Source organism: Ambystoma mexicanum, chromosome 1p, assembly GCF_040938575.1.
Source record: "Ambystoma mexicanum isolate Mex_15411 chromosome 1p, UKY_AmexF1_1, whole genome shotgun sequence".
Lineage (NCBI taxonomy): Eukaryota > Metazoa > Chordata > Amphibia > Caudata > Ambystomatidae > Ambystoma > Ambystoma mexicanum.
The window spans coordinates 1,012,295,526-1,012,316,704 of NC_090921.1; the positions used below are offsets into that span (position 1 = coordinate 1,012,295,526).

The following is a 21,179-nucleotide window of genomic DNA, read 5'->3' on the forward strand; positions in this document are numbered from 1 at the left end:
TTGTTCTTGGTCTCTAGTCCCCTTTTCCCTGGAATAACCTCACCCACCATAGAGGTAGCTTTTGTATCTGACCATTCTCCTATAAGCTAGACGCTAGACTGATACAGGTTGAGGTAATCCATGGGTTGGAAGCTGAACAATTTCCTGCTGGCTGATCAGGCAGTGTGCACCAGCATCACAGAGGATAAACCAATATTTCCAGGAGAATCCTACAGGGAGGTAAGCCCTGTCTGGGTTGTGGGAAGCGATAAAGCCTACCCTAAGGGAGGGGGGGGGGTTGACTGATCAGCTTGGCTACGGGCCCGGAAGCGAGTCCTCATGGCCCAGCGGATGCAGCCTAAAGTTGTGGTTCGGGATTGGGATGCCCAATACTAAATAGATGGGGCGCGGAGTACATATAGGTACTTGCAGATAGCGAGGGCGGAATTAAAAGCTTTATGGGCAGATATCTCCCACAAGCTGCTCATGACGAAGCATTTCTATTATAGCACCTCAAATAAGGCGTCCCGAGTATTAGCCTATAACCTCCAGGCCCAGAGGAACAGCACAACAATCGGGGAGCCGAGAGACTATCGGGGCCAATTGCATGGTAGGGAGTCAGCTAAAGTCAAACTACTGACCCAATTCAAAACCAAATTATATGCAGCGGAGCCTCTCCATCGCACAGGACATGTTTGTTGGACTCTCCCCTCACCCAAACATCCGACACAAACGGGCATTAGAATCGCCATAACAGAGGATGTCACCCAGAAATAAAGCCCCTGGTCCCAATGGGTTTTCATCCCCGTTCTATAAGTTATCTGGTGTCCTTGCCTCCCACATGGCCGAAGTATTTCATTATTTGAGAGTGGGTGGATTATCTCATCAATGGGGTAATCGAGACTGACACTGATTGCCAAACCAGGGAAAGTTCCCACACAGAGTTCTTCATAGCGGCTTATAACAGTCAAACTACGATGCCCGCATATTTTCAAAAATATTGGCTACGCGATAGGTGGGGTGGGGGGCTTTACTCCCAGCTGTAGTAGCAACAGATCAGACCAGGTTCGTCCCCGACCGGCAGACATTTGATAACATCTGGACGGTGGTTCTCAGGGCCTGGGCGCCCCAGCACAAACAATCGCTGGCCCTTCTTTCAATCGACACTGAAAAAGCATTCGACCGAGTGGACTGGGGTACCTGGCCAGGGTTCTCACAGGGTTCGGCCCGCAGTTTAGCAAGTTGATATTAGCCAACTTTGTTCTGCCATCTTTCCGAAATTAAGGTGAATGGGGTCCTGACAGGCCCGGTGGACCTGCGGAGGGGGACCTAGCAAGGGTGCCCATTGTCCCCCCTCTTCACTTTGGCGATGGAGCCGTTGGCCTGTGAAGTGTGCTCTTTGAGGGACATTAAGGGAGTGGAAGTAGCTGATACCACCACAAGCTGGCACACTACGCCAACGACCGGTCTTCTACGCAGGACTCCCCAACTTCTTTGCCACATATCTCCTTGCTGTACAGGTTTCAGAGGCATCGGGTTTCAAGATCAATTATTCTAAATCCACTATCCTTAATGTTACGGAATCAAGGGAGACAGTGGAGCGCCTGGAATCTAGCTTGCCTCTTGGGCCCCACACTCAATGAAATACTTAGGGAGGCCATCTCACGACAAGCTACATCAACCTATATGCAGCAAATATCCCACTATTGTTAGCGCAAGCCAAGCAGGATTTGGTACTATGGGGGCATCTGATTTCTCATGGTTGGGTAGAATAACTGCGGTAAAGATTACCCTATTGCTGAGACTGCTATACACGTTGCAGGTGCTCCCACTGTGGGTCCCCACGGCGGCACTGAAGGAACTGCAAGCACAGGTCTTCAAATTCATCTGGTTTAAAGAGTTCCCTAGGGTAGCTAGACGCACACGGATGACAGCGAGAATAGCAGGGGGGTGGGGGTAGCAGTGCTGGACATTGACAGCCATCTCTTCGTGGCTCTAATTACACCGGTTCTAGAGAGTCAAGCGGCAGGGCAAAACCCAAAGCATTGTGTCACGATTGAGCAAGAAGCCTTAAAATCCCAGACATCAGGTAATGCTGGCTAAGTGTTTGGTATGTGGCTGCTATGAGCAAAATTGATGGGGCGATGCCGGGGCGATTGCCGCAATACCTTGCAGATTGTTCTCCACTAATCGAATAGGTCAGCGGGAATGATGGTCCTAATCTCCACCACAAACCCCATGATGTGTCATTTTTGTTGGTAAAGCCCGTGGTATGAGACTTGAGGCATTTGTAAAGGTGGTCCGGTTTCAATGAAGCCACAATGGGTCTGCGTCCCAGGCACATATACAAGTAGGTGATGTTTGCTCTGCACCATACTGCAAGTTTGGATTTTAATTAATTACAATATTCATTTTGGTTTGTTTCTCATTTTCGTTTTGGACTCATCTTACAGTCAATAAGATCAATGCATAGCAAAGATTTCTGGCACATGTTAGATGAGTTGGACTGGAGTGCCGTACAGGAAATGGGACAACTGTTATTCAAGCTAAGCGAAGGTGTAATGCAATGATCAATGGTGTATGATGAAAATATGCTTAATAAAGTTTACATTGTAAAAAAGAAATGTGAATTCTCTCAGGGTCTGCAGTGGTCACTCAACTGATCTGGCAGTTGGTTGGAAGTTGCTATCCTTACACAAATTCCTCTTATGTCCAGTGATTGACTGAGGTTCAGCTCCGGACCCTTGCCTTTTATGCAAGAAAACCCACAATTCACCAGACAAGACTCATGCACATCTGGGGGTGGCTGTCCAAAGGTAGCAGCCAGCATCTGAGTTCAAAGTGGTTCCAGGCAGGCACACTGCAGGACAAAGACATGGGGATTTTTTGTCACCTCCCACACTTCCTGTCCTTTCAGGCACCCAGAGCCTTGGCAAGCTTTCCAAGAGAAGCCCGCCAAAGACAAGAGACATCAAAACCTCCCCCATTCAGGCAGGTAACTCAAGTAAGAAAAATTCATGAACAGGGCTTAGAAAATTAGAGCCACCATTTTAGGCAAATGGCGACCCAATGTTCACTACCGCAGCTCCAAAGAATTCCCTGCAGTAAAAGACCCCATAAATGTGTGCAAAAAAGATACACCAACACCAGCCTTTAAGATGAACTTGTGACAGTACATACAAGTTACTGAAACCGTGAGAGACAATGTGATCCCTCAGCACTCCACATAAAATGGTGTGTGCTGATCTCACCAAATAAAATACAGGTGGGGGAAAAGGGTGAAGCCCCTGCCCTGGTAAAAGGGTGTCAAAGGGAAAATAAAAAGGGAAGCTCAAGGAGCTCCCAGCAACACTGCACAGAACGCTGTGTGGTGCAATAATACATTGTAGATGCCAGAAATAAATTGAGGAAAGTAAAAGTTTCAAAGCGATAGAAAGGGTTCCCAAGTACAGAGTATAAGAATGAGTCGGTGTGGAAAAAGGTTCACACTCAGGAGAATTCGATAAAAACCAAGAGTCGAGCAAAAAGTGCTGGTGGACTCGCAGGTGGAGAATGTCATTCCAAAAGGAAATGTACTCCAACAGGCAATCAATGGGTGGGAAAATAACCAAACTGCACCTACAAACTGTGTTCTCTCATATGCCATTTCTCCCCCATCTGTACCCTAAAGCAATAGTTTCGGCTTATACGTGGTGCTACAGTGCCGCCTAATAGCCCAAACTAAAAAGGCAACTGATGTGCAGGCCATCTACTTAAGATCTACAACATTCAATTACACACAAGTAGAGATGGCAATCTTAATATACAGCAATATGAGAAAACACCAAAACACTACTAATAGGAAAAAGTTAATGCCATAGTGATTGCTGTTCTAGTCCATGGTTGTCTTTGCCACCATTCTTCTGGCGGGGTAATTTCCAGCAGCATTTATTTCAAATAATTTCCAGGCACCAATGCCCTAGCACATAGGCACATCCAGCACAAGACATCCAGCTGCCCTCCCTAACCACTCGTCCTTTAAAGAACAAAACTCTAAAAGCGCATCACCACAGATGGTGGAAGGGGTTATGGAGGAAATTGGACTATTGAGTAGGATTATAGCAGTTGCTATGTTGAGAAAATCAAAGTGGTTAACCTGTAGGTGCAGTGCCTTCTGCAGTGCGATCTTTAAAACATTTGAATGCCTATTAAATATTTTGATAATGGTGGCAATCCCTGGTCAAAAATATTTTCCACATTTACATGCCCTATTTGGAGACTTTCAGGTCAGTAGGGCGTGTTTGAACACAACAGCCACCATCCATGTGGACGGACTAAACCCACAGTATCACCTCAGATTCCAAACAGATGGGATTAACCATCATCAACATCCTCCAGAGACATAAGGGGGCTGGGAATGTATAAAATACAAGTGCTTGAGAATTTAATTAATGAACTGATTTTTCCATCATTGAACCTTTATAGTTAAAGTCAAGTCAGTAAATGCTTGGTAGGTGGCTGAAGAAGTTAGCATCAGTTGACGTTCAACACTTAGAGGGCCACAAAGTTATTAGAACTAACTTCGTTCACAATGTCTGCAGAATCCCCTCAAAGATCTCCATGTAGCTCTGTTTCGAAGGTGTGTTAAGCCAAAAACCCTATTTTGGGAGTTGTGGGTCATGGTTTGCAGTCTCTCAATTTTATGCATCCACCTCACCCTGTCATTTTGGGCTCCTTGAGCTCCATTTGGCGTCCAGTGGGACTTCTCGCATTATACCTTTTGTGAACATGTTATGGAGTTGGACCCAAGGCGTTTAGTCACAGGGGTACCCCTCCGGCACCTCATTTTTACCATGGGCTGATTTTATCACTCTAAACAAGGTTATAGTAGGTTGGTGGGATGATGGATATCCAAAATTAGCCCTGGGGAGGATTTTGTGAAGCTACCCTATTATGGTGAACAAGAGTGGCAAGCTCAACCCAATCAAGCAGTGGCAGGCAGACCGAGCAACACCAATAATTCGTTAGACAGGCCAGTATAAAAATATAGAATAGTTTATTGTGCCTTTAAAATACACATCAAGTAAAACCTCTAGTGAAGAATTTGTCAAATCAATACTATTAAACATATATGACATACATTACTCACTAATCACATTTCTGATGATTGTATCTGCTTCGATTCACATGTGCATATAGTCCGACATCTAGTGGTAAGCGCAGACTATTTCACCTTTTCTTCGAAGATCGAAAGGTACGTCAACATGGGCGATACGAACGCCATCCCTGACTTGATTTGTAGTGTACCCAAAATCCTTAACACTTACAGGTCTCACTGGTTGTTTTTCTTTTGCTGTGCGGGAGCCTTGCAAAATCTGAGAGTACAGAAGAGAGAAGGTCTAAGATCTATGTTGCTTCTACTCCAAGAGGGGAAGAAAGGTGGGCGCATGTGAATCTAAGCAGATACAATCATCAGAAAAAAGATGACCGAGTATTGTAGGTCTTCTGATGCTTGTGAATCTGCTTAGAATCACATGCTGCGCATAAACTATCCGCGCAAGATGTCTTCGCACCGATTGTCCCATCTGAGAATCAGACGGAGTACGGGTCTATGCAGTAGTTTTGCGTGAAAGTATGAACAGAACTCCAGGTTGGTGCTTTGCAAATGGAATCTAGAGAAACATTTGCAATGAATGCTATGGTAGACCCAGTTCCCCAAGTAGAGTTGGTTCTAGGCGTAAAGGGTAGGTCTGTCAACGAGCGAAAGTGTGATGCGTTTAAAAATCCATTTGGAAATAGCCGATTTAGAGACCAGGTTCTCTTCTCTACCAGCTGCCACAGTGACAAATTGGTTTGTCTTTCAGTGGATTAGTCTTTTCAAGCTGGTATATCACTGCTCTCCTAACATCTAGTGTATGGAGGCTTCTTTCTGCTGAGTTAGTGAGGTTTTGAATGAAAGTGCGGAGTTCGACTGAGTCATAAGGAAGTTTGAGATTAAGGTGCAAAATGTATGTGCGCAATACCACCTTATCTAAACGGAATAGTCAGGATTGGGTCTGGAAATGAGAAGACCTGCAGTTCACAAACTATCCTTATCGAGGTAATGGTCACCAGAAAGGCAATCTTAAAGGTGGGGGCCTTAAGGCTAGCCTTGTGCATCGGTTCAAGAGGGTCTCATTAATCTTGAGAACATTCAAGACCCACCCAGGACTTGGGTTGGCAATAGGAGGGTGAAGTCTCTTAACCGCCATCCATGAAGGATTTAATAAAACTAGCTTCCACCATGAAATCTTGCTCTGCGACGTGATATACACAGAGCAGCAAGGTGGACCTTTAGAGAATTGAAAATCAGTCCCGAGTCTAAAAGGTATGTTATATAAAGGACTATAGCTTTAGAACAGTCAAAAGTATGGCCGTTCTTAGAATTGCACCAGGTGGCAAAACGCTTCAACTTATTGGAGTAACACTGACTGGTGTTGGGTTTCCATACCTCTCTAAGTATGTCCATACATCGGAGTTGGAGATGCCCATACTATAGGACTTCAGGAGCCAAGCTGCTAAGTTGTGTTTGGGGGCACAGATTCAGTGTCTCCCCCAGTCTTGTGACGGCATATTGCATGGGCATGGAGGTTTCCTGGGAGAGGAGACCAACATTCTCATGGGATGGGAGAACCATGGCTGCTGAGCCCACATTGGTACCACCAGGATCATCGTGATTATTCCTGGTGCACTATCCTGTTGGGAATCCGGGTTAGGGGGGTGGTGGACGTTGAGTGTAAGCAAATCTCCCGGACCATGTTATCCAGAGACCGTTCCCTTTGGACGGCTTCTGTGGGTACTTGGAGGTGTAATCTGGGCACAGGGCATTCTCCAGAGTCACGAACAAGTCGATGTCTGGAAAACCCCACTCTGCAAAGACGGATAGCACTAGAGTGCGTAACCCCGTTTGTTCAGGTAGTACGTAGCCGTGGTACTGTCTGTAAGGACAAGAACCGTCTTCCACTGTGGATGTGCTTGGCAGGCTTTTAGGGCTTTAAACACTGCATGCAGTGCCAACAGATTGATGTGATGGATGCTACAGATTGTGTTGAAGAATGTGATCTCCCCCCCCCCCGACAGATGAGTCCATGGTGAGAGGGCCTCTAGTGTGGGGGTGATTGTAGTATTGTTTTTTTCCCCTGCAGAAGGTTTTCCCTTCATCACCACTGCAGAGACTGACCGAGGGCTCTTGTGAGAACCACTAGATTGTCCCACTGGCTGCTGGCCCAATATCATTGGCTCAAGAGCCACTCCTGCATGGGGGTCAGGCGAGCGTGTGGAACTAGGAAGAGCCCAATCCCATCCCCAACAGTCGCATGGCCTTGCGTACGGCTACCCAGTGACTGGCTATATAAGGAGGGCTCTGGAACAGCATGTTTTGAAACCTTTTGGAGGGAAAGCTGAGCCAGTCTTTTGTCCGAATTGGGGCTCCTAGAAACTGACTTGGCTGGGGGCCCTAGATTGAAGAGGAGATACTGTCCACTAGGCATTTCCAATGCATGCTCCGTACGAGTCTCCAATTATCAGCCAATCGTCAAGGATCCAAGGGGATGGAATGCCTATGCAGGTGAGCCACTGCTACCGCTAGTACCTTTGAAAACACCCTTGGGCTGAGGTAATGCTGATGGGGAGAACATTGAACTTATAGTGAGTGTCCTGTCTTGAACCAGAGGTACTTTGTGCGCTGGCAACATTGAAATATGAAAGTATACATCTTTCATGTCCAATGTGCTCAAGTAAACCTGACAGCAGTGGGATTACTTCCTGAAGGGTCGTCAGCCTTAACTTGTGGTTTGACATATTTGTTCGCAGGATGCAGGTCTAAAACAGGGTGCATGGTTAGATCCTTTTTGGGTACAAGGAAGTATCTTTATATATAAAGCTGAATGTATGCATGTTTGTCCAGCTATATAAATCCACACCGTTGAACCCACTGCTACCAAATTTTGCATGTCCTCATTTGTCTGGAGCAAGATTGTAGTCCATGTTTGGATGCAAAAAAGGTACTCTGTCGACACCCAATTCACTACAGTAGGTGCAAGAAGGTGGCACAATTTAATGTCTGCTCATGACTTGCCAAGGGACATGGCGCTGGAAAGCGATGGCCGTTGCCTTGGCTCCGACTACGTGGGCATACATGTTGGCCGGAAGCGGCTTGTGCTGGCCCTCGTACGCTTCTTTGATGGCAGAGATCATCCAGCGGGATATGGCAGCCTTAGAGACCCGATATCCTGGCCTGGAGCATCCGAAGGTGACAAACGGAGTCCGATTTGCGGAAGCCCATGGTCCTGTCCAAGTAAAATTTCAGGGCACGCCCGACATCCAGGCAGTGCAGCACTCTGTGCTTCGTCATTGGGATCGGGAAAATCGTAGGAAGGACTATTTCCTCGCTTAAGTGGAAAGCAGACTGAACCTTAGAGCCACTCACTCCTTTCACATGTTCAAAACCACTGTTAAACTCTGGCTACAAACTAACGACCGCTGACTCCTATCCTCTTAACGACCTGTCTCCTAGACACCTCCCCTTTCCCTACGACATCCTCATATCCCTTTTTTTGTCACCTATAACTGTAAATATATCCCAACATCCTGTATGTAACTTTTAAGATCTGCCTGTAACTGCAACTTAAGAAATGCCAGATAGTTATGTAACTGCAACATAAGATTTTCACAAGCACCCAGTTGCTTAACGGCCCAGTGCGCTCTATAACCAATACAATACAACCATGGGCAGAAATGCCTGGTGCGCCCGCCCGACTACCTGGTCCTTGTGAAAGGTGGTATAGGGCTCCGAGGCGACCAGCGCCTGGATCTCGCTGACTCTACGAGCCGAGGTAAGGCCGACTAGTAAGGCTGTCTTGATGGTGACCAGCCCGATGTCCACAGACGCCATTGGCTTGAATGGTTTGTGCGCCAGTACGCCCAAGACTATGTTAAGGTCCCAAACATGGTGCAGTCTCTTGACGGGTGGGTTGAGCCTAGCGAGACCCATCAGATGTTTGACGACAGGGTTGGAGGAGGATAAAATGCCTGCCTCCGAGTTCTTGTAAGCCCCAATGGCTGCAAGGTATGTACAGCAGGTGTCCGCCTGTACGCCTGAATGAGCAAGGTGCGCAGAAAAGGAGAGCACGTCGTCCAAAGTGCATGCCAAGGGGTTGATTCCCTTGGAGACTGCCCACTGGCAGAATCTGGTCCATTAGCTTTTGTACTGGGCCCTGGTAGCTTTGTTCCTGGCGTCCTGAATGATATCCAGATTGGCCTGTGAGAGGCTAAGGTGCCAAAGCATTACCTGCTCAGGTACCACACTGTGAGGGCTAGTTTCCCTGGCGCAGGGTGGATGACTGACCCCATGCTGTGCCAGATGATGTGCTGGGCACATTGGGCGGTCAATCGGGACACCTCCAAAAGACTGAGTAGCTCCGAAAACCATGGCCTGGCCAGCCACCATGGAGCTATTAGAATGAGGAGTTGGTGAGACTCCTTACTTTTGCACATTACCCTGTGGCTCAGGGGAGAGGGCAAAAAGGCGTAGGCTTTCATGCTGGACCACTGGAGGTGAAACGCGTCGCCCAGAGAGCCGGGCCCTGACCATGCCAGGATGTGAACTGGGGACACTTCTTGTTGTGCCAGGTGGCAAAGAGATCCACGTGGCGGTGACCCCAGCTGTTGAAGATATCCTGAACAAGGTTGTTTAGCTGCCACTCGTAATTGTCCGCTCCCAGTCTGCTGAGCCTGTGAACTTCCAGGTTGGATTCCCCCAGGAGGTGGACTGCCGTAAAGTAAATGTCGTTTTCCAGGGCCCACTCCCACATGCTGATTGCGAGTCTGCACAGAGGAGGGGATCTGGTGCCTCCCTGCTTTTTGACATAGTACATGCTGGTCGAGTTATCTGTCTGGATGAGGACAACCTTGCCCACGAGAAGTGGTAGGAATGCTCCGAGCACAAGCCAGATGGCATTCAGCTACAACCAATTGATGTGGTATTCCTGCTCCTGTCGAGTCCAGGTGCAGTGGACCGAGAGATCGTCCAGAGTGGCTCCGAAGCCCTCGAGCAAGGAGTCTATGGTGACCTGTGGAGAGGACGGCCGAAAGGGCTTGCAAGTTCATAGGTTGCAGTCCCTGGCCCACCATGTTCGGTCCAGGCAGAGGAGCTGGAGGAACGTTGATCATTTCAGATTGAGAGCCCCGCTCCAGATTCCATGAGGCCGCCGAGTGCAGCCGAATCCTCATCCTTATTAGCTGTGCCGCACACAAGACTAGGACCACTGCCATTAGACCCAGGAGATGTTGGTACCACCATGCTGAGGTCCCCTCTGCTGAGGAAGTGGGCGGTGGCCCTCTTGATGGCAGTGATTTTGTCTTCTGACGGGAAGACCTTCTTGTAGCACGTGCCCCAGATGAGGCTCAGGAATCTCAGTCTGCGTAGGCTGCAGCTGTAACTTGAGATTGAGCGAGAAGCCCAGATCGTGTAGGGTGTTCATAAGGGCATGGGTTGAGTGTTGAACCACTTCCGGAGAAGTAGCCCCGACAAGCATGTCGTCGAGATATGGGTAGTTGTGGGTGGAGGCCCTGCGCTCCGAGGAGGGCCGCCACAGCATTCATGAGTCTGGTAAAGACCCTGGGGCCGAATTGAGGCCAAAAAGGAGGACCTTGTATTGAAAATGGTAGCCCAAGATCCTGAACCGTAGGAAAGAACGATGGTGTTGCCAAATCGGGACATGTAGGTACGTGTCCTTCAGATCCAAGGAGCACATCCAGTCTTCCTTGTCCAATGTCTCCGCTATAAAAGCCGGCGTAACTACCTTGAATTTTTGCAGGGGTAAGGAGAGGTTGAGTGTGGAAAGGTCCAGCACACCTCTCAGGCGAAAATCATGGAGTGAAAGCCAAAGCCTTGCTGGGACTTCCTCCACTGCCTCGCTCTCTACAAACGACCGGATCTCTGCCAAAAGAGTTCCTGTCCCAACCTGTGGGAAAGGGGAGGAGAGGCTGGGATAGTACGGCGGTACCCCGTGGATACTATGGATAGGATCCAAGGGCCAGTAAAATTATGGTGTCAGAAATGTGCATGGAGAGCAAGCCTGGCCCCCACCGGAGACATGTGGACCCGAAGGGGCGTGTCATGCTTTCTTTCTCTCGAAGGCTGTCGCTGAGGGGGGGACTGGAAAAAGCCCTTATTCACCACCTCCCCACTTTCTTGTGTTGCTTGCGCTGGCTATGAGACGGCAAGCAGTCTGACTGCCTGGATCTGCGTTCAAGGAAGCAGTGGAACCCGCATTATGTACGACCCTTTCTGAGCGCTGCTGAGATTGTGTGCACGATTTGGGTGTTGTCTTTGTAAGGATGGATGACGATTTTGCCGTTTGGGAGTGGTTTTTCTTTTTGTCCAGCTCCTCGTCCATAGAGGAGTGGAAGAGGGAGTCCCCCACCTTCTAACGGTAGATCTAGAAAGCGCTCCCAGACATTCGCGTTGAATTTTGTTGCCTGTAGCCAGGCTGTTGTCCTCATGTCTGTGGCAATACAGATGGCACAGCCTGAGGTATCGATATGAGCCACTGGATTCAGTGAGGTCATGTCCCACCAGCTTGGCTTCAGCTAGTCCCGCCTTAAAGCAGGATTGGCTCTCGGTGCGGAGTTCCGGGAGGGAGTCTGATTTCCTGCCATAATCTCTGGTTGGCGGCAGCCAGCATGGCATCAGCGTTGGCTTGACGTAGATGTAAAGAGGCGTTGGAATAGAGTTTCTTGACATATGCCTCCAAGATATCCTTGCCTATCAGCTCTGCAGAGGAAGAGGCTGAGGACGACTGGGGCTTGGAGTATAGTGATGCCGCAGTGATCACCAAAGAGTGTGGCTGAGGATGGGCCGAAAGCAAAAGTGTATCCCCCTCCACCTGTCTGTACTTGGCATCCAGGCGTCGATTAACCGGCTGGGCCGAGTGGGGTTTGAGCCAGCCCTTCTTGGCCAGGGAGACTACATCGGCCTGCATAGGAATCCTCGATTTGTCAGAGGGGCGTCGCGTTAGCCTTCAGCTAGAACCCCCTCTGCCGGCTGCTCGACCTCGTGTTGGTCGAGGCCCAGGTACTCCGCTAGACCAGCAAGACGTTCGTGGAAGGCCCTGGCTGAGTATGGCGTGTCCAGATCCTCATCTGTACCCTGTGGATCTGGAGGATCCTGTGGAGGAGTAGTTGGCGCCGGAGGCTTGGGTACAGAGCCCGTGGCCAGAGGCTGAAGAGGCGGCGATGGCTGCAGTGGAGCCCCCTTTGGAGTCGGCTAGGAGCCGGAGGAGGTGGCTGCGCCAGGGCCAGGGGTGTTGGCGGAGGCATCTGTGGTGCCACTAGCATTGCGGGTAGGACTTCGCTGATGGCGTCTTTGATGATCACACCCACCTGAGGTGACTTCATGAGGCCGAGTAACTTCTTGAAGAGCACCTCCTCACTGGCCAAAGAGGTGGCAGGGGGTGGTGAGGGGGTAGTGGGGAGCCGCTGCATACCCTATCCATATGGGCGCAAAGAAAAGCTGCCCTGCGCAAATGAGGGGTAGACTTAGGCCACGTACCTGGTTGAGGCCAGTCCCACCTTGACACTCGTTCTTCGCCGAATTTCTGGAATGGTGTTGGACGGGTGGCTCTTTCTGGTGCGGCGGCCATTCTGTCGAGCAGCCTGCCACGTGGTGCTCAACCCGCTGGGTCCGGTCTCGTCCAAGACTCATGCGTGTGGATCATGAGGCCTACCCAGCTCCTCAGGCCTAGCCCCGGTAGGTGTGCCACCCTCAAACTGGGGGTCAGAGCTGCATTTAGGCACCTCCTCGGACGTATTGCCGATATTAGGGCGCAGCGCCCCAGCCATGATGCTGGAAAAAGCGCGGAATCCCACGGGTGAAGACCTGGTAAAAGAACCTTCCGTCCCTCAACACTGCGCCTGGGAGGATCAGAGGATCCTCAACCCCAAAGGCTGGCAGCTGAAGCAGACTCGGTGCACATGCTGGTAGAAGGACCCGACAGGTCCCTCCTGCACGGTAGTCCACCTGGGAAGGAGTCTCCCTTGTGGGGTGCAATGGAGAATATCGGCCCTACTTTGGGTCTGGTTCGATGCTTCACAAAGTTTTTGATCCTCTGGAGGCCACCTCTGGAAGAGCTCCCTCCATCGGTCTAGTCTGTTCTTCAGCGCCCTCGAGGACAGTCACATGCCGAACAAGATTGCCAACCGTGGTCTGGGCCAAGGCAACGTAGGCAGAGGGCGTGGGCGTCTGAAGTTAGGAAGAGCCCATTGCAGGATGGACACCTGCTGAACCCTGTAGAAGTCGACATGTGCCGTGGAGGAGCAGGACACCGGAGGACTGAGTACCGGAATGATAGATAAGACAAAAGATGAAGTATCTGCGTGTGGAATTACATGGCCGAACCAAACCCAGGAGCGATGGTGAATTCAGCCCGTTCCAGTCGATGCGGAAAAGGGGACTGAGGTGTGGTGCTGGAGGGCGGAGAGAGAGCAGCGCATGCTCCCTGGGCTGCACCCCTGCACGCCTCTAAATTTAAATAAATTATATTCTTGTAATCCTTTGTTGCTGAATTTATTCAATTGCTCCGTGTGGTTAACTACTATTACACAATGCCCCTCTTCCCCCCCCCCCCCACCCATCTCCCACTTCAGCCTTCCTGGTCAGTCTACATTAACATGATCTAGTTTAGCTACACCGCAGTGTCAATAACCCTGTTCACCAACTAGGGTGCCCTAGGAACTCGCCTAGGGCTGGTTCGGACAATCCATCTCAACACTAGCAGACGATTACTAGGTTTGACAGTCCAGACACAGTGAAGATCCAGCAGAAACAGCAACAAAACTAGGCTTCTTGAAGGATGCAGTCCTTAGGATTAGAGAGTCCACTTGAGCCCTGTAGGCCAAGGTTGCACAATAAAAGCTTCAAGAAAAGATTCAGCAAGTCCCACTGGATCAAGGGAATGGGGTGCAGCACAGGGTATTCTGATTTTAAAGCCCAGGAGATGCTGGTGCACAGCATCTGTTCCTTCAGACAAGACAAATTACTTATGCAGCGTGTCAGCTGATGTCCCAAAACCGGGAGTACAGACTAACAACCCCCCCCGCCCCAACCCCCCCACACATCATTCAGCATTTCAGCCACCAGTCAATCAGTGCTCATCGCCACAAGCAAACCTTTGTCATGTTCTTGGAGGACAAACAGTGGGATGAGATTTCCAGGGGAGACCCAGGAATCGCCAACCCCAGGTACACCTAGTCAAGCCCGTGTAACTGACATGAGCTTTGGCCAGTAGTTCACACAATACTTCATGATTATTCCAAGTCTCCACCAAACCACAGGATGGCAAAGCACAGTGCCAGGTTACAGAATGTCAAACTAGAGATTGCCTTATAAAGCCTCCAGAAAGGTAAACTGCCTTCTGTGGATTAAAACCGTTGTAACTCCTTTTTATGGTATGCTGCCAGCCATAGGAACGTCTGAGCAACATTACTTGCAGATAGGCTTGGCAGTACTTTAGCTGTAAACCCACCTTTGGGGGACAAAAGGGCCCTGGAAGTGCCACAACTTTAAAGCGTTCAGTTCCCAGTGGGATATGGACAAATCTCACAGAACAAACAGTCGACAGCACTGGAAAAATCAAGCAAGCAGTGCAAGATTTTAAAAAAGTCAGAAAAGCATTTTTAAAAAAAATAAACTGCATCGCACACCCATCGCAAGGACTGAGAAAAGTCAGTCTTAACAGCCCAACTACCACCACTCCATTAAACATCTCCCTAGTAGCCCCATTCACAACTCATTTGTTGGCCTTTTAACTTTCCTTGCTGCCCACTCATCATACATACACATACATCTTACTCCTCCACCCTCATTGTCTTATAGGCAACCATTCTACCTCGCCCCACTGTTGAAATTTGAAAAACACTGGTTTATGGAAATCCATTATCTGCGCATAATTGTCATTTAGTTAGTACATAAAGTGAGGTAGCTGAAGGAGGCTATTCAGTGTGCCTCATAAAATGAAGATCTGCTCACTAAAAACCCTGCATTGCCTTTCTCATGGTACCACTAAGGACAAAATATATTTCTTAAACTGTCAGCTCAAAAGGAAGAACAAAAATGCTCATTACAGAACATTGGAATGAGGGACAGATTTAGAAAGGACAAGCATTAAAAGGAATCCTTTGGATTAATTATGTCAGAGAAGGAAGTCTTTGTTAATTATAGGAGCATAACAAAAATGTATGCAGGATTATTCAAGTTCAAGTGTGGTAAAACAGCATTTTATTCCGATACACTTACATTGGGTCTCCAGAGTGTATGTGCTTGCAGGCAGTCTGTATGACAGATTCACAGGCTTCATTCAAGGCTCTGTCAATACGATAGTCCGCCCCTGGATCAACTTCCTGAATCAGGGTTTGGAGCTGGAAAAAAAAAAAAAAAAAAAATTATTGAATGCCAAACGGGACTTTACAAAATGTAGAGAATATTGCACCCAAGCTATCCCCTTCACTACAGTTACAAAACTGTAAAAGGACAACTAACAAGATAATGCACCTACGTGCTGAAGACCACAGGGCACGGCTCCAATGCAATCTAAAGGGATGTAAAGATTAAGCAGTTACGAGAGGAATTCATATCACACCGGACACCAACCGACTCATTCACACCAACGAAATAGTCAGCCTGGGTCATAGCCATACATACAGTTAAGGGTTTTCCTATACCACCACTGGTGCAGGTTTAGAGGTATCAAACTGCAGTGGACCAGCAGGTCTTCAACAAAGATCAGAACGACTGGTAATGTGCCTGGACAGTTCGGCTTCTCTGAGAGGCAGATACTGGTTTAGAAAACAGATCACCACAGAGACCAAGTAAAGGATTGTCAGCACAGAAACAAAAATACACATTCGGCCATAAGGGAAGACACTAAATATATACATAAAATCTTATCCAAAGTAAACGCCACCAACATTTAAAATTAAAGCATACCATTGTATCAAAATGTTCCACAGTACAGTGAAACCAGGGAGGAAAGGGAATGTTTAAATGAGTTACAGGCAGTGCTCCAGAAAAGATTTGGAAATCAGTATTATACTTCCCATATTTTATTTTTTTTTTTTTTTTAATTGTGAGCAAAATATTTTAGGGAGTAAATAAGTCCCATTCCCAATGAGAGTATATTATAAGTGAGTTAACATTTTAATTAGAAAAATGTTTTGTAATCAATATTTCTTTGCACCTAGTTGTTCATGCACATTAAACTATGTGCACCTCTTTGAATCAGGCAGTAACAATAGTAGTTTCTTTCTGTGGCACTATTTGTCCAAACATATCCATGGAGCAGTGCGTGTGAGAACAATGGAACAAGCGGTCAGTTTCTTGTCTTTTGTCAAGTATTTACACTCCCTATTTTTCATTTTTGTGAGTATGTGCCAATTTTTATGAAGTAAAAGTGGCCGATACACTGAATCTGTAGGGGTTATTACAGGCCTTATGAAGTTTACGACACAAGCCAAGTCCCCAATTCTGCCCTGAATGAAGAGTCCATCCTTAGCCCATGACAAACTAAACCGTAAATCACATGTAAATAAGCAGTTTTATTTACAAGAGGGTTTAGTCAATGTCAATGTTGGGGCATTTGGTGGGGGTCCTGTAGTTTATGGTCTTGCCCCCCCCAATAAGGCTCCCAGCGTGTTTCTAAACTTCTTTGCGCCCCAAGATGATTATACCACCCTGCATTGGTTTAGGGGGATAGACTTGTGTTCAGATGGTTTTCTAGAATCTGGCATGGTGGACAGATATTAGTAGGCCACCCTAGTTCTATTGAACAGGGATGGCAGTAGTTATTTACCTGCAACTCCTTCCCCAGCATGGATCTTACATGGATTCATATGCTACAAATATGATTACGCGGCAGTACACGTATCCCAGAGAGGACGCAAGACTAAGCAATAAAATTACCCCTGAACAGAGTGACCTCATACAAACAAGTTGCGAAGCATCACTTATCCGACACAACTTTTCCCTGGAAGAGATGTGCACAGTAGAATCTTGTGAAGGTGTAAGTAGATTGATATGTAGAAGCCCTACAGATATCCAGCAGGGGACCAGCATAAATGCACGCCATGGCAATGCATGATCTAACCGGAAAGCCATCTAGGAGATAGACACCTTAAATAAGGCCTTCCCATGTCCCACAGGTACAAATTTTACGAAAAACTGAGAAGTCTTTCAAATGTCCTTTGTGCCTGCAGCATGGAATGTCAAGGCACACGCCATGTCCAGAGCATGTAAAGATCTTTCAGCAGGCGAAACAGAGTTTGTGAAGAAAACTTGCAGTACCAAATGCTTGTTTAAATGAAAGTGACGGGCCCTTCAGCATAATCGCTTGGTGGAATAACAAATATGGAAGCTTACGTGAGAGCCTGTATTTCACCAAACCTCCTGGCAGAGGTGACAGCCATGAGGAAAGCAGTTTTCCAAGAAAGAAACTTCAATGCAGACCAAAGCGTAGGCTCAAACGGCAGGCCCATGAGCTTAGAGAGTACCACAGCTCCAATGCAGGAAAATCTCTGAAAAGGCCCATGAGGAACACTGAAAAATGTATGCAACCACAGGGAGAGTTTGCCTGGAGTCCAGGTGTAGCTTGATTGAGGCATGGGCAAGGCCAGCCTTGGCAAGCGAGAGCAAGCATAGAAGCAGCTGTGGCGCCGTAAAGCACTATGGAGAAAGCTTCCTTGACCGCGACCACACTGTAAAAACACGTCAGCTTGTGTTTGTAACAGGCAAGTGTAGATGGAGCCCTGGCCTTAGCCAGAATGTTTTTTGCATTCCAAGGGCAGCGAGTAGTGTACAAACTCTAGGAATGCAGGAGCCAGGCAGCAAGCCTCGGACACCCATCCTACACCAGGATCAGATCCTCCGTCCGTGGAGAGCAGGTCTAGAATAGGAGGCAGTCTGAATGCTGGATCCACTGAAAGGTGCAGGTGCTCTGGGTACCAGATCTATCTGGGCCCTATTGCTGCAATGAGTATCATCTTGCAATGGGATAGTTTGTGTGTTGATCACACATGGCTAACTGTATTGGTGGGAATGTGTACAGCAATCGGCCTTTCGATGGAACCAATAAAGTGCCCCCCCTCCCCCTCAGACTGAGGGAACTTGCTGACAAACTTCTGGCACATGGTGTTGGACGCTATTGCAAACTGGTTGATATGAGACTGGCCCCATTTGTTGAAGATCCGAGACAACCAGGCCTGCTGGAGCGCCCACTCGTGGCAGGAAAGCAGCTCCCTGCTGAATGTGTCCGTGGTGGATTTTGAACACCTGCCAAGTGGAACAGAACTAGAAACATCTGCTGAGCAATGGCCACAGTTCCTGTGCCTCCAAGGAGCGGACAGGAGATCCCGTTCCAACCTGCTTCTTGAATACATGGTAGTAGTGTTCTCCGTAAAGATCATGACCACCTTTCCCAAAAGCTGCAGTTTGAAAGACTGGAGATCCCAGAAAACTGCAAACATTCCTAGCACGTTGATTTGCAACGTCTTTTCTGTGAGCCATAGTCGCCTGGTATATAGTTGGCCCGTGTGGGCGTCCTAGCCCTCGAGAGGCATCAGCAAAGAGTTTCCTGATGCGTCAGGGTCCTGCAAGGAGACCCCCGTGACATGTGAAGGCGAATGCACCACACTTCAGGGCGTTTCCGAACGCTTGGACTATCTCGTCATTCCATGAGCCGAAGATGTGGTTCCAAATGGCGTCCAGGAACTCCTAAAAAGGTCTCGTGCAACCTGCAATGAGGGACCAGTTGGCTGCAGGAAGACCTCTATAACAGGGATTTGGATCGGACTGCCACCACTTCAGCAGAGGATAGCTTTTGGACCTTGCCTAGGATGGTACCCATCCTTTCCTCTGATGGGGCCCCCAAGCATAAGACTGTCAGGTTTGGCCTCCCCAGGAACAGAATCTTGGGATGGCACCATGCAGGATTTGGGATAGCCTATGGAGAACCCAAGAGGTTAGGGTCTGGACTGTCTCTGCTGTATGTTGCAGAGCCTGGGCGTGAGAACGAGACCGGACCATCCAATCGTCCAGGTAGGGGTAGACATACACTCCCTACCGACAAATGTCTACTACCACCGAAGCCAAGTACTTGGTGAACACACTCTGTACTGATTTGAGGCTTAAGGGTAACTTTGAATTGGTAAGGTCTTCCTTGGATGATGAAGCTTGGGAACTTGCAAAGTTTGGGTTAAGGGGTATGTGGAAATAAACATCATCCAGGTCCAGTGGCGCCAGGAAATCTCCATCTTCCAGTTGGCTGTGCATGTGCTGTAATTTACGAAACTTTAGGAATTTGTTGCGACGCAAGTCCAGGACGGGCCTCCACCCACCTAACTTCTTGTAAACCAGAAAGTATCTGGCGTATACTCCAGAGACCCAGAGGTACAGGCTCTATGGCCCTTTTTAGTAGCACAGCTGAAACTTCGACAAGTTGGGCTCTGTGCTGTCTTTTCACAGTAGGAACGCAGGGGCACTGGTCTTCGAACTCACAAGTGTCCCTGCCCGATTACATCAAGCACCCATTGTTAGGGAGAATTTTCATTTCTATGCTAAAATCCTCCCACCTTAGAGACCCCCAGCTCTTTTGCTGGACATAGGACTTTTTAATTAGTGAGTGGGACCTTTTTCTCACTCGTGTTTTCCCCCCATTTGGGTTTTAGGTTCAGTTTGAGTCTGAAACTCCATAGGCATCTGCTTTTTTGTATAGTGACAGCACCCTCTGTGCAGTGTCACAGAAATCCTGTGGATTCCTCTTAAGGTTTAAATACCTTTTCTTCTGTGAACTACTGTTGCCAAGAATAAGTAAGGTGAAATTGATATTAGCCTTCTGCTTGGTTGATCCAGCACACACCATCTTATGAGGAGTGCTGGAGGGGGTTACCTAGTAGCCCCTTATTGTACTTTCTCATGTAACATATTTGTTTACCCTCGCTACTTTAAATGGCTGGTGGCAGTGGTTTTAACATTGTCAAAATGGCTGCTTTCATTTATCGCCAGTTTGTAAGTTCTTTCTTGGCTTTTACTCTGTGCGTTGACAAGTCTGAGCCCTCTGTGCGTTTTGCCTTTTGCAGGCTTCAGCCCTGAAGCCCGCCACAGGCTCAAGTGTGTATGGAAGGACAGGATGTGAGTGAGGGGTCCTGAAACTGTCCATCTCTAGGTGTGCCCGAAGAAATCCAGTCCTGATTGGCCAGCTGGCTGTCCAGGAAGGACAGCCATCCTCCTGTGGGATGGACAGCCTAGGTCTTTTAATGAATGAGAACGAGCTTAAAAGACGTGGTTCTTGGGACGATAGACAGTCTACCACTGGAAGAAACATCCAAAGCAGAAAAAGCAAACAGAAGCCAGCTGTAACCTGCTGGACCTTGAAGTACTGGTGTAACCCTGCTGCTGTGCTGACCTTTTTCAAATCGACAGAGGCTCCGGAAGGTAAGACTTCTTCCTGTGGGTTAGTGGGACCAACTAACCCAGAGACAAACTCCACTTTGGCACAATCACAGACTTGCTGTGCCTCTCCGTTGCTGCAGAAGCCCAATACCAGGGGATGAGTGTCCATAACAGAGCAAGGTGTTCCGTGGAACGAATTCAGCTAAAAGCTCCAGGAGCCCCCCCCCCCCCTGTACACTCCAGAATCAGGAAATCCCGATCGATTCCCCTCACCAGAGTGCAGGACCAACAGAGCAAGGAAACTCCAACCAGAGTCAACTGTTACACATCAGTGCTGTTTGCAAAGCGCTGAAACCGCCAAGTGTTGCAGAATCGAAAAGAGCCTGTAGCTGCTGAAAACCTTCCCAAGTACCGCTGCAGGAGCCCTCCAGATGTCCTCCCTCTTGTCCCCACGACAGACTCAGGAACCAGGGTCTGCTTGGCTGTAGCAAGACTTAATGCAGCTGGACTCCTTTACTAACCAGAGGTACTGTATGGGCTTGGGGGTACTTACCTTCTGTCTCACTTGAGATTTGCACTTGCTTAACTTTCAGGGTTGATTTCAACTCCCCTTTGCACAGGCTTAACAGCTTGTGTTCCTACAATGATTTTCTGAACTGACTGTGAAATACTTTTATCCAAGAAGTGCATCAGAACTATAAACTTTGTCCAAATGACATTTGCAGTCCTGGCTCCCTAAAGG

The 21,179-nt window shown here is 48.3% G+C and overlaps 1 protein-coding gene across 2 annotated transcripts in view; it reads right to left on the reverse strand.

Annotated features, from left to right (window-relative positions):
* Positions 1-21,179, reverse strand: part of GLG1 (golgi glycoprotein 1) — a 1,453,447-nt gene that overhangs the window by 1,067,756 nt on the left and 364,512 nt on the right. For both annotated transcript variants that reach the window (XM_069655141.1, XM_069655148.1), the window contains exon 9: positions 15,293-15,414. In XM_069655141.1, coding sequence (XP_069511242.1) covers positions 15,293-15,414 — 122 coding nt within the window. The remainder of the gene's footprint in view (positions 1-15,292; positions 15,415-21,179) is intronic.